Source organism: Anomalospiza imberbis, chromosome 2 (genome assembly GCF_031753505.1).
Source record: "Anomalospiza imberbis isolate Cuckoo-Finch-1a 21T00152 chromosome 2, ASM3175350v1, whole genome shotgun sequence".
Taxonomy (NCBI): domain Eukaryota; kingdom Metazoa; phylum Chordata; class Aves; order Passeriformes; family Viduidae; genus Anomalospiza; species Anomalospiza imberbis.
Window position 1 is genome coordinate 30,851,683 of NC_089682.1, and position 13,538 is coordinate 30,865,220.

The following is a 13,538-nucleotide window of genomic DNA, read 5'->3' on the forward strand; positions in this document are numbered from 1 at the left end:
GTAGTCATTGTTATAACACTGTTATAAACGGAGCATTCTCAGCCCTCATTTCTCAGAGATTTCAATTTCCAAATCAAGAATTGTTCTATTGGCATCAGAATATCTGGGATATGGCAGTGTGATTGTGTCAGTGTTGCTCACTGGTCACTCCTTGTGAGATTTTGATTTTTCTTTTTAAATACCAGCACCTGCTGATGGTATCACTTGGTGCTATGGTATTACCAAATAATCATGTTTTAAAAGAAATGGAGAAGGGAAAAGATGGTGGAAAGCAAGTTGCTCACAGAAAAGAGCCTGCAGAGTGTTCCTTACAGTATCAGACAAAATAAAAAAGCCCTGTTGTTGGATACCCTTGTGCTTTATCCATTTCTGTACCCACAGCTTATTTTCACTTTGGTGTCTGGGCCTGGCTCCTAAACAACCGTGCTCAGCAGAGCTGCAATCTTTGCTTCAGAAGGGAAAAGAAAAGTTTCACTCCCAGATTCTTGGAAAAAAAGAACCCTGACAGTTGTTTATTTATTTATTTAGAAAGCACATACAGCGATGCACGGGGAGGGGACAGAGATGCAGATCAGGTAAGCAGAGAAATCCAGCCCAGAGGAAGGGCCAGACACCTGCCGGAGGATCAGTAGTACATCAGTCTAGGCGAGCATTTCAGCTGCTGTACCTCTAGATTAAAAAAAGAAACCACAGAGAGCCTCTGAGGAGCCGGAGTTTGTGTCCCCTGGGGCAGGGCGGCTCTGTCCTGCTGCCCCTGCCCGCTCACGCCATGGTCTCCTTCCTCAGCGTGCGCCGCTGCTGGCATGTCAGGATGCTCGGGAAGGACGACTTCCCCTTCGTCCTTGACCTCTTCTTCAGCTTCTTCTGGTGCTTGAGGGAAATTCCCAGCTCCTCCATGATGGCGTTGAAAGACAGACACTGTGGGCAGAGGGGATGGCGTTAAACACTTCCCGCCGCGCGGAGCCCGGCCTGCGCCGGGCCCGGGCCCTCACCGAGCCCCTCGGGTGCGGCCGCCGCTCGGCCTGCGCCCTCACGGCGCTCCGGGGGCTCCTCAGGAGATCCAGCTGGGAATAAACCCCTGGACACGACAGGTGACTGCACATGGCAGGGGTTTTTCCCTAGCTCATCTTCCACTGACTTTCATTTAGCTTGGGCTCAACTAAAGATGTTTGTGAGTGTTTCCGAAATTCCCCACAGGCGCCTTTGCAGAGTTTTGGTGGCTTCGTGTCACAAGACGTACCCTTTCTCAGTGGGCCCTGACCTTACAAAAGAAAAGATCTCGTTTTAAACACCATATACTTTAGTCAAAAAAACCCACGAGCATGCTGGAGAAAACAAAGAAGAGGTTTTTTTTAAGATTTCTTTGTGTTTTAGTTATTTTTCCCTCATGAAATGAACAGACATTTCTCAAATATAGTGCAGGCCTCAATCTTCTTCCTTTCTTTGGAAGGAATCTTTTCAAATATTGTGTGGTGAAGAAAGGAGATAATTACCACAAGAATAAGGGAGCTGAATGGCTTGGAAAGAAAGAAGAGATCTTCGTTCTTCCCACCATCACAACATGAACAAAGACATTTGGGGTAAGTGGAAACATATTTTAAAATCCACAGCTGGAATAATTACGTATAACACAAAGAAAAACAAGTTGCCTTTAAGTGGAAGTATCTGGCTATGCAAAAAAACTCCACAACAATTGTTCTGTGCAAATATACATGAATAGATTATTTATATATAAAATCGAGTGATGTCAGCAGGGGAAAACAAAGCTTTAAGCCTTCACCAAGCTGAGTGAAGTGTGACTGGTGGGAATTTTGTGTCCTGTGTGTGCCACCTCGTCCTCACAGGCTGGGCTGCACACAGGCTGAGATCCCAGACCGTGCCAGATCCATAGCTCAACATTCTCCTTCCCTGAGGTGCTGCATTTTTGTTCATCTACGATTCCGAGGTCAATTAAACTCCTGCTATTTGGTGCCACTGCCCAGAGTCAGCGGGCGCAGGCAGGGCAGTGCACGCAGTTCTGTGAAATGGCAGCTGTGGTGGGCAGGCCTCTGCTGCTGCCATTACCATTTAAATACCCTCCCTGTGTTGAGATAAGCCGGGATCCCGGTGCTCCTTCCCCTTGGAGCAGCAGAAGGAGCAGGTGTCCTTTCTGCATCGCTCCAAGCTTTTCTGGAGAGCAGCACCGCTGATCCCCAAACAAACGAGCCCAAGGGCTCTGAGTGGCTGGCTTGGCCCGGACTGCTGCTCTCTGTGGTCTCAGCTTTAACTGAGTTTTTAAAATCTGGATTACGAAGTGAATCCAGAACTCCGTGGTAACTAGAGACAGGACCCTATTAATCCTTTGTAGGATTGATCAGTCTTACTTTTATTTTCTTTCCCTGTGTTTCTCACTAACCTCCTAATGTGTTGTATTTAATCCCAGCCATTGCTCTTTGCAGAGTGCAGACAGGGAGGATTTCTGCAGGTGAAAGAGTGCATTTTACTGTCTTGTTAATAAGGCTGGTACTTTAATTTTCCAACAAGGTTCCTATTACTCAGACTGTGCAATAACCACAGCACCTTTCACATTCATCTCCACAAAACAGCCCCGTGAAGTTCATTTTGCATCTGCAGACACATACACAGAACATATTGCTGGGAGGTTTTTAATATCTGATCTGTGGAGTGCCCAGTGGCTCCACTTCCAACTGCTTTGAATTTTAAAATAATTATTATCAGGAAGACTCCAAGTTATTCTTAGGAAAAGTGGTGCAGAAAAAGCACAACCTCAGCCCGAATGGTGTGGGGTTTATAGCAAAGCCATGGACAAGGAACACACCCCATGGGGAAGCCCAAGACCTCTGAGCTCAAGCCCTCTGAGCAGCACCTGCAAAGCAGCCTTCTAAAAGGGGATGTTGACATTAAAATCCGATTTAAAAGGGTAATATGCTGTCCTTTTGTCTCATATTCAGGTGGCCAGACTGAAAGGGTGGCTTTAAAACCCCTTTTTTTCCCATGCTGGTCAGTCCACTGCTGAGGTCTGACCAGAGCGAGAGCAGAGTGGGCACAAATCAATCCCTTTTACAACTTAATAATGAATTTAACATTTTGCTTTCAGCCAGCTTAAGTTTCTCATTCTGGCAGTGTCAAAATATTGCTGGCCATGGCATGTAAAAGGAAATGTCATCCTTTAAAACCAGACTAAGTTCTGCTCTCTGTGTGATGTGAGACTCTTTCTCTGTGCCCTTTGGTCATTTCAGCAGCTGCTAAAGCTTAGTCATGAAGCTCCCAAATCCTTCCTTACACTCCCATGCAGAGGTCTGTGCTAAGCTTTAGGAGAATTACAGATTCAGAATTAAAAAAACAAATAAATAAATAACATAAAGTAGAAACAATGAAAAAAAAAAAAGAGTTGTAGTCAGGAATTATCAGTCTGTTGCTTCTGCTCTGGGCTACCACTGAGGACAAGGCATTTTATTAATACCTTGCAAAACCAACCAAATAACAATAAAGAAGCCACTCAAAACCCAGTGTGTTGTTGAAGTGCTGAGAACTGGGAAAATCAAAGGATCTGGGGCAGATTTCTTTCTGGAAGAACTCCTGAGCAGCTCAGGGACAGAGGAGGAAGTGCAGAAGTCAGGATTTTTCTCCTGCATCCATACCTGGGACACTGAACTGTGTCTTGCGCTGAGAGAAAATGGATTTATTTTTGCACGGAAGGAAAAATATCCAAAATAGTTTCTTTTAGTGAGCAAACTGCTGCTGGGGCACACTGAGGATCTGTGTGAGTATTCTGTCACACAGATGGCATGAGGAGAGGCATATTCTGATGGCATGAGAGATCCCCAAATTAACTCCTTTAACCTGCCAGAGTCTATTGAGCAGTGACTGTCAAAACAGTGTGACAGTAACGCAGGGATTAATTTAACTCTTCCCCAGTCACAGAAACTGTTCCTTTGTGCACTGTTCACAAGAACAATCAGAAAAGCTGCTTGCTGCTCTCCCACGTCACCTGAGCACCAGTGATGGTTTTTGATAACTGTTTTTGTAGCTAGGGATGCGGCTCTGTCAGGAACAGCAGGAGCTGCTTTGGCATTCCCCCAGGGAACTGCTGCCAGCCTGTGGGGCTGTCTGTGGGACAGCTAAACCCAGGGAACGATGGCTGTCCCTGCCAGCGGGGCTGTGGGACTGACAGCTGGGAAAATGTTTACCCAGCAAGTGACAGAAACGCTCTGGATCCAGCACTAATCTAAGGAACAATTACAAAACCGGTCCAAGCTGCAACCCAGAGGATTTCTTGCATGGAGCAATGGTGGAGATAAACACATTAGGCATCTTCCTTCTCCTCTGAGAGTTGAGAGGAGCTGAATTTAATTAGTTTTAAGTCTCTTCTACTGAGAAGCTGCAAATAAAAAGTGTTTTCTTAAATCAGGTATTCAGAGGACCTAATTCAGGTCTTTGCTGGCAAGAAGGAGCATTTTATGGAGAGCCAAAGCTTTCAGGGCCCCATTCAAACAAGTTAAGAGACCATTCTGAGCAAGACAATTTCTTGCAGCATCTGGAGTGCAGCATAAACTCCCAGCCCCACATGGGCAGGGGAGAATTGGAGCAGCCGAGCTGCGAGCAGCACAGCTTTGTCACAAAGCACTCTAGCCTGCTGCCAGCAGCATCAGCACTGGGACAGGGGTGAGAGGAGATCACGGGGCACTGCTTGCTCTGGCTGTCCTCAGGAGCCAGGTATACAGGAACCATTCAAGGGGGAGCACTTTGGGTGTGAAGGAATCCACTCCAGCCAGGCCCCTGACTGCAGCAGGGGGCAGAAATGGCCCCAGGAAAACAGAGCACTAACTTGTCTGATGAGCAGGAGCTCTACTGGACAGGAAAACATAAAATAGGGCTGAGGGGAGAGAGATGAGCTGATGAGACTGATGGGAATCTGGGATAGATAAAATGGAATACAGGTAAAAGGGTTTGGGAACACTGGGGTTTGCCACAGTTCATTACATCCCTCCAGCTGGCATTTCTGTGCACTTTGTGCATCTCAAATTGTTGATATATGTTTTTTGGTGGCAAACCCACATCCAGTCCATTGTCCCCTGCCCTGTCAGCCCCTGACTGGCTGAGGGCTGGAGGAAATCCAAGTGTTGTCCTCCCAGGGTGTAAAACACATCCAGTGCCAGCCTCCTACACAAAACATGCCACCAGGGTGCAATATGCAAAGCAATGCCAGGGCTTTGCTGTCTGGGATAAACTGATACCCGACTTTCCCACAAAGGAGTTTCTCTGTTACAAATGAACCTCATGAATTGCCCAAACAAGACAACGGAGTTGCCCTATTAATGGTCCGAGTGGGCGTTGCCTGAGGGCACTCCTGTTGAATATGTCCTTAATGGTTGCATGGCACAAAATTTAACTGATGGGTCTGATTTTGTGCTATGATAGTTACTTGCAGGCTTTGAGTAATGCAATTTAAATGGAGGAATTAAAATTCATTAAATATTGACACAGGGAATAAGAGATGCCAGCTCACCATCTCTGGCTGCTGGTTCCAGGGGTTCAGGAAGTTAATGGAGCCCTGCAGTGTGTTTGGGAGGCTCTGAATTCAGAGCTGCCTGGCCCACTTGCAGCAGAGACCAAGCTGGATGTTCCTCCCTGCTTTCAGTAACTTTCACTGTTCAGCTAGGGTTGGGGAGGAGATGAAAAGGAGGTAAATATTTTTTTTCTTACCTGAAGCAGATGAATTACCCCAGGAAACGACAAGGTGACAATTGCACATGAGAGGCTGTGATAATTCTGAAAGGCTACCAGCTCTGTTGAGCTCCCTGCTGGGGGTGTAATTATTTCCTGCGACACGCATTTAAACTGCCCGGATTTTTGGCAATTTACCCTACATCAGTTTATTCCCTGCGTTAACCCTTGGCAGGGCTGAGCCCTGCCGGGGCGTGATGCTCTCCCCGACACACCTTGATCCTCTCCTGACTACACCGTGTGGATCGAGGGCTGTGCTCGGATCCCTCGCTCCTCCCGGATTAACTTGCCACAGTCTAACTCCGTGGATAAAGTGGTGCCCGAGGTGGAGTTGGACGGGTGGGGTTGCTTACACTGCAGTCCGTAAAAGAAACAAAAGGCCTTGCATGCAAGAGAAGAGAAATGGAGAAAGTAAATAAATGAACGAAGCAAAACTGAAAACAAGCATGAGAATGATTCAAAAGCCATTTAAATCAAAAGAGACTCCACTTATGGGAACAGAAAAGTCACGGACTGTATTCAACAATGCTTTAGATTAGCTTAGTGATAACACACCCTGCGCAGCGTTTCCCATCTAAGCTGCTTATCTCACCAGGGAAAAGAGAAAACAATCCCAGAGAAACCAGAGAGAAGCACTGGAATCGCTGGTGGTATGCTCTCGGTGAAATTGCTTCTGGAAAACAAGCAGGATGTGCCACATTAACTCACTTGCTGATTCTAATTATTAAGCAACACCGTGCTGAGCAGCAGCAATGCAAGTGCAGAAATGAGGGGTGTGCACACGTGTGTGCAACCCTGAATTCTGTCATTCACCCCACTTATTGCTCAGTAAATTAACACCCCTGGCCTAAAGCTTTAGGTCTGCTTTAGCCCTGGCTTCAGGGAGGCATTGCCTTGCACAGACTCCTGCAAAGTTTCCAGGATATTCTGCACCATGTTAGCACTTGAATGAAACATTTTAATTATACTAAATATTTTAATTAGCTGCAACTGTTCTCCAAAACGTATTTAAATAAACGATCTCCTGAGATATGAACAAAACAAAGACACCAATACATTTTTTAATGCATTTTGTGCTAAAATGGGCTAAAGCACTAATTAGAAAGCTGCAAATACGTTAATCCTTTATCTGTGCCTTATCCCAAACCAGGGACCCTTTGACTGGCATGTCCTGGGATTGCTCTGTGAGCTGCATCTGTTTTTTGCAGGCAGCGACATGGCTTTTAATGCAAAGTGCACACCTCCCAGAGTGAGCTCAAAATGTTCCCTTCTCCTCCCACGCATCTCTGCTGCCCTCGGGGAGGGTCTTTGTCTCAACAGCTACTCCTGGTATTTATGTCACCTCCCTTGTAGCATAACACCTTGGGTGGGGAAGGGGAATTCCTCATGGACAAGCTCCAGCCTTTCCCACCTCAAAGTGCAAAGAGAACTTAACCCGCTTGGAGGTGGGTGCCTCATGTCTGGGAGCCTGGAGTCAGGAAATGGGAACTTTTGGGGATTCAGGGTCACGCCCTGGTCCTGCAGGGTGAAGTCCCCTTGTCCCTCGGGAAAGTCCTGCTGGAGAGAAGAGGAGCCAAACAGGGCCACAGCAGGGTCCAGGACAGAGCCAGGACAAACTGCCCCGGGGCAGGAGGGGCTGGCTGGCAGCTTAGGAACACTCTCCAAGTTCCTGCTCAGCTCTGCCTCTTCCACAGGGCAGGTGGGTCTCTAAAGGGGTGTTTGCACTCTGTTTTAAGGACTGATCCCTTCTCACAAACCGCTCTAACGCCCAAGGTGTGATGTACACACAGCATTTCCTTTGTTTTCTTCTGCCCTTTTACATCGCTCTATACACTTCAGTGGAGCTATGTCCAGAACTTCTTTGGCTCCATAATCTTACTTTACAGTGGCCTCCATCACCTCTCATCTCCATCACCTCCATCACCCCCTGCTTTGAAGGTCATCCTTCAGCACAACTGGTAAACCCCTGGCTCTGAGAAAAGATGCTTTCTAGAGCAAGAGGAAAATGACTCTTGGGATTTGCTTTCCTGTGTTACTCAAGTGGCTTGTGATAATGCCATATAAAAAACCCAAGAGCCCAGCTGTGATTTAGTCCTTTCCAATGTAATTTATACTGGAAGTCCTGAAGTTCAACCAGAAACTGAGAAATTAATTGCCCCTGTTCTGCACTGCCCTGCTAAGCAGCACTAATTGGACGGTGGGTAGGCACTTCCCTGTCGTTATTAATGAATGATTTGTCATTAGAGGCAGGACTGCCTGGTGAGAGCCCAGCAGCAGGAAATGCACGCTCCATCCAGGAGGCGTGTGCTGCCGAGCCCTCCCGTGCCCAGGGCTCAGCCGGCAGGCGTAGGGCGGGGTCACTCACCTGCTCGATGTCGCTGTTCTTGCGCGATTTGTAGATGAACTCGCCGATGGCCACGAACACGGAGAGCACCAGCCCCGCCGCCAGCACGATGAAGATGCCCCCGATGTTCTCCACCCCGAGGGCGCTGGCTTCCTTGCTGTCCTCCTCGGGGCAGCCGTTGCCTCGCCACCACTTCTCCTTCATCATGTGCAGCTTGCCCTCCTCCTGCAGCTGCAGGATGGCGATGGTGATCTTGTCCCTGTACGGGGACCCTGCAGGGGGACAGCGAGGCCTGGCAGTGCTGCAGGGAGCAGCTGCCACCATCTGAGGCAGAAGCCTCCCTTAGCACAGGGGGGATTATTCCAGCTGGAAAGGCTGGAGGTGGGAAGGGGAATCTCTGTTGGTGTCTGCCCTGGGGACTGCGAAGCAGAAGGCTCCACTAGTGCAGTTATTTGAGAATCCATGATAATTTTAGGGTCTGCTAGTGAGGTTTATTTAACCCTAGGCAGTGGGTTTTCTTGCTAAGGCATTCCTCCACATCATATTTGAATATTGCTGTGAGCACTCTTTGAGAATTTCTGCTTTGCATCCCTTCTGTTGACTCCAGCATCTGTTGGTTTTTCCTGCTGCCTGTAAATGAGGGCTGCCTCAGAGGAGTCCACAGGCACTCAGACACTTTCTCTTCTCATTTACACTCACAGCTCCACCTCAGCTACTTACAGCTTGTAAGAAAAAGGACTTGTGGACAAGTACTTTTTATTGTGATTTGCAACAATAACGACCCTGCAAGCCGAAAATAGCAACAATTTCATGCTTTTGGTTTGCAGGCCACCATTTGCTAAATGATGTGTGTGCAGGCTCTGCAGCTTTATGGGCCTGGACCGTGTCTGGCGAGGACTGGGGTTACACTGGGTGGCTCAGTCTGCTTAGATTTGCTTTCACACACTCTGCTCAGCCTCTCCATTTTCCAAAATCCTGCAGCCTGTGTTTGTGAGAGACACTTTGTTGGACCAGGATTTTGTGGTTGCAAGGAGGGCGGGCTTGTAAGAATGGTTCTGTGGTTCTGTGAAATGCTGTTTGGCTCCAAAGGCACACGTGTGCTCCCAAATCCTGCCATGCTGGACTCCCTACAGCTGGAAACATTTGGAATCTGGGCTGAAATGCAGAGCTGAAAGCCCTGCAGCTACTTCTTTCCCCTTTCCCCTCCTTTAGTAGCACATGAATAAGACATGGAGGGACAGGACACGGGGGAATGGCTTCCCACTGCCAGAGGGCAGGATTAGGTGGGATATTGGAAAGAAGTTTTTCCTTGTGAGGGTGGGGAGGCCCTGGCATAGGGTGCCCAGAGAAGCTGTGTCTGCCCCTGGATCCCTGGAAGTGTCCAAAGCCAGGCTGGACACTGGGGCTTGGAGCAGCCTGGGACAGTGGAAGGTTTCCCTGCCCATGGCAGGGGTGGCACTGGATGGGCTTCAAAGTCCCTCCCAGTCCAGGCCATTGTGTGATTCCCAGATTATCTTCAACTGCTATTTCACCAAAGGCTCATTTTGCTGCACATTAAAGGTGTTGCAAACTGAACTCCATCAAGGCAAACCAAGCTTTAAGGCAGAATGTGTGCCAGAATTGCAGGGATCACATGGTTCTTCAGAAAAATCTCACTGAGGCACTGCTCCTGAGTCCTTATGCATCAAAATAGCCTTCACAGCTTCAGTTTTGCTCCTTATTTTGCTGTGCAGGACGTTGTTAAAAACACTTGTCCCGTGGATCCACGTCCCCCTCGCTGCTCTCCATCTCCTTCATCCCCCAGCCCTGTCTGAGGAGAACAGCGTGAGGAACATTGCAGTTCCTCATTTGTTGTGCCACCGCTCAGCTGCTGCAGGGCCAGAGCACTGCCAGCACTGGGCCATGCTGTGACCACAACTGCCAGGAGACATGTGTCAGACTATCCCAAATCCATCTGGGAAGCCAGAGACCAGCACTGCTGGGGGCAGCCAGCTCTGAGAGGAAAATGTGCCCGCTGTAAGAATGGATGAATTGTGTGCTTGCTGTTAAAGACCCAAAAAGAACAGCACAGAAAACAGGCCAGAAACACCTCCAAAACTGGCTTTGCACAGAGGAGTGAATTATTACCCCTGAAAACAGCAGTGTCTCGCAGAAGAGAGAGCAGAATTGTTTGTGCCTTTGTGCCCTGCAATGTGTAAGGCTGCAGGACTCATCCATTTCCCCTGTCTGGAAGGACACAGCTGGGAAGTAAAGTGGAGCAGCCAGAGTCACAACACAGGATTTGTGGGGTTGTTCATTCTTTCTTGTGGTGTTTATGTTGCCATCAGGATTACCACAATTCATCTGGAGGGTAACAGGCGCCTCCAGATTTCTGCACAGGCTTTTAGAGTTTGTCAAGAGTGCCTGGAGAGCTGTGCTGGTGGTGGTTTATTGGTGAGCTCTAACACCACCCACAAATCCATCTCCACACCTCTTTAAATATTCAGCACATTACTTATGGCCTCTGAGCTATTAACAAACCTCTTAGGCCAAGAAATGCATTTATCTACTTTCTTAGCAGTCTCCCAAGGAACTGGGAAGAGCTTTAGTTGTTAGAATTATCTGCATCAGCCTGGCACTGATCCTGGAGTTAAACCTGCCCTGACACAGAATCCTAGAATCATTAAGGGTGGAAAAGAACAGAGAGCACCGAGTCCAGCCTGTGCCCAATACCCACCTTGTCCCCAGCCCAGAGCACTGAGTGCCATGTGCAGGCCTTTGTGATGTCCCCAGGGATGGGCACTCCAAACCTCCCTGGGCAGCCCCTGCCAAGGCCTGGCCACCCTTTCCATGGAGGAATTCCTCCTGATGCCTATAACTGCTGTGTTTTACTTGCAGAAGATGCTCTGATAAAATAATACATTTTCCAGTTACAAGAACTCTCCTCCCTGTTTCTTCAGGAGCCATAAGGTGCTGTCCAGCTCCCTCACTGGAAATTCTGGAGTCACAGGGCCTGTGGTTTTACATTCCCCTGCAGGCCAGTAAAGCATTGCTGAAGATCTGGTGTTAAAGGTCACAGGCAACCCTTTAAAAATGTTTTTTTTTTCTTTTTTTTCCCCATACAGCTTCTGCAGTCAATACTCTTGAATGCTCTGAGAGAAATAACAGAGCCTCAGGGGTCCCTCTGAATAGTGGCAGGTTTATCTTGTTTATGAAATCAGTTGTTTATGAGATGCTTAATGATGCTGGATTATTCCACAGTGCTTGGGGATATCTATTCCCCTGAATTTTGCAGGTTTTTCTTAACAAAAAAAATAAAGGTGCACTTCTCATACAAGAAACATCTTATAAATATATTTCACGGCTGCATTTCCAATGGCTGCACTGTCTCTGAGGATTGCCATCTGTTCCAATTATTCCTTCATTGTTCTTGGCTTAAAGTGTGGCAGCTTTATAACCGCAAGGAAACTCTTGCCATGAGTTTGTCATTCTTGAGGACTTTAGCTTTTGTATCACTTTTCTCAGGGTGCCAAGGCTGTTCTCACACAGCCAGTGGAAAAATATACTTGGGATGTCATGTCTGTGACAATCTGTCTGCGGGGCTCAGCACCACAAAGAATGACAGTTCCAAGTGCAGAGGTGTTTGTCCCTTATTTACATCTGCTCTGTCAAACAATGGATGAACCAATCCGCAGCTGGACAGGGTTTGGAGCGACCTGGGATAGTGGGAGGTGTCCCTGCCCATGGCAGGGGGTGGCACTGGATGGGCTTTGAGATTCTTTCCAAGCCAAACCCTTCTGTGGCTCCTTAATTCTATGAACACAGGACAAAACCTGGCTCCCCACTGCCAATTGTTCACAAGTGCACAGCACAAAAATCTGACACAATTTTCAATGCTGTACAATTAGAAGATCTTAGAAAGGGTACTGGACATGCTAGAAAAGGCCAACCAGAGAGAGTTTGGAGAAGTTGGGAGTCTTAAAGCTCTGCATTAAAGGAGATGAATTTTTGGTCCTCAGAGCAACACCAAAGAACAGTGAGGATCAACTTCAAGGTCCTGCATCAGGGATTTCAGTGTTTTGAGTAAGCAGTTTCCTTTGGGGCACATACAGAATGCCAGAATGGTTTGGGTGGGATGGGACCTTAAAGCCCTTCCAGTCCTGCCATGGGCAGGGAAACCTTCCACTGTCCCAAGCTGCTCCAAGCCCCATCCAGCCTGTCCTTGGACACTTCCAGGGATCCAGGGGCATCCACAGCTGCTCTGGGCACCTGTGCCAGGGCCTCCCCACCCTCACAGGTGGGGGAGGCCCGATCCCATCTAGGCCTGGTTTTGTCAGTACGAATCCATTCTCACTTGTCCTCTTTCTGAGATCCCAGGACTGACTGGATCATTTGCCTCAGGGGACACTATGGCTGTGCTCCCCGGCCTCTTACCAATGGGGGTGCCCACGCCGTAGCCCTTGGAGTCGATGAGCCCCCCGATCTGGGTGAGGTTGCAGTTCCTCTGGGTGACGTACTCGATGCTGGTGGACTCCATGAGAAGGGCGTAATCGGTGGTGAGCACACGCTGGATGCCCTCGTCGTTGTTCTTCACCAGCGCTGTCTGCTGCCTGCTGCTCATGAATGCCCACATCTTCTCGTACGTCGAGATTTTGGATTTCTGCGGAGGGAAAAGGAGGCACAAGATCACACCAGCACCCAAACGGCCCTTGCCAGATGTTCCTCAGCCTCCCCAGCCTCAATGGCCGTACCACATCCGGAGTGACAGGGAACTGGTGGCAGGGATTCCTTCCAGTAGCATTTCCCTCTTACTGGGCTTTATGCTGAGGAATCTCTTCTTGTTCCCACTTTCTCTGCAGTGCCAGGAACTTCATTACTGGCCTGGCTGAGAAGTGCTCTGGAGTTTTCTGGGCCCATGCTGCTTCATGGATTGCAGCATGCAGGCAGCTGACCTGGTGCAGCTGGGCACTGCTGTCCTGAGACACTGCTGTCCCGGGACACTGCTGCCCTGGGACATTGTTGCCCTGGGACACTGCTGCCCTGGGACATTGATGCCCTGGGACACTGCTGTCCCAGGACACTGCTGTCCCAGGACACTGATGCCCTGGGACACTGCTGCCCTGGGACACTGATGCCCTGGGACACTGCTGCCCTGGGACATTGATGCCCTGGGACACTGCTGTCCCAGGACACTGCTGTCCCAGGACACTGATGCCCTGGGACACTGCTGCCCTGGGACACTGATGCCCTGGGACACTGCTGCCCTGGGACATTGATGCCCTGGGACACTGCTGTCCCAGGACACTGCTGTCCCAGGACACTGCTGCCCTGGGACACTGCTGTCCCAGGATACTGCTGTCCTGGGACACTGCTGCCCTGGGACACTGCTGCCCTGGGACACTGCTGCCCTGGGACACTCTGCTCCCACCTGTCAGGGCACAGCCACTGCTCCAAGAGCCTGGTGATGAACAAAGCATTCATCTGCCCC

General features: G+C 49.0%; 1 protein-coding gene across 4 annotated transcripts in view; it reads right to left on the reverse strand.

The window, feature by feature from the left end:
* Window positions 1–505: 505 nt before the first annotated feature.
* The window catches only part of GRIK1 (glutamate ionotropic receptor kainate type subunit 1), a 104,247-nt gene continuing 91,214 nt past the window's right edge, over window positions 506–13,538 (reverse strand). For 2 of the 4 annotated variants that reach the window (XM_068180411.1, XM_068180409.1), the window contains 4 exons: window positions 12,485–12,710; window positions 8,093–8,343; window positions 5,943–6,108; window positions 789–918 (listed from right to left, as the gene is read on the reverse strand). In XM_068180411.1, coding sequence (XP_068036512.1) covers window positions 5,959–6,108; window positions 8,093–8,343; window positions 12,485–12,710 — 627 coding nt within the window. In that variant the 3' untranslated portion in view covers window positions 789–918; window positions 5,943–5,958. Of the gene's footprint in view, window positions 919–5,942; window positions 6,109–8,092; window positions 8,344–12,484; window positions 12,711–13,538 lie in introns of all 4 variants that reach the window. The other 2 variants (XM_068180410.1, XM_068180407.1) reach the window with 1 other exon arrangement.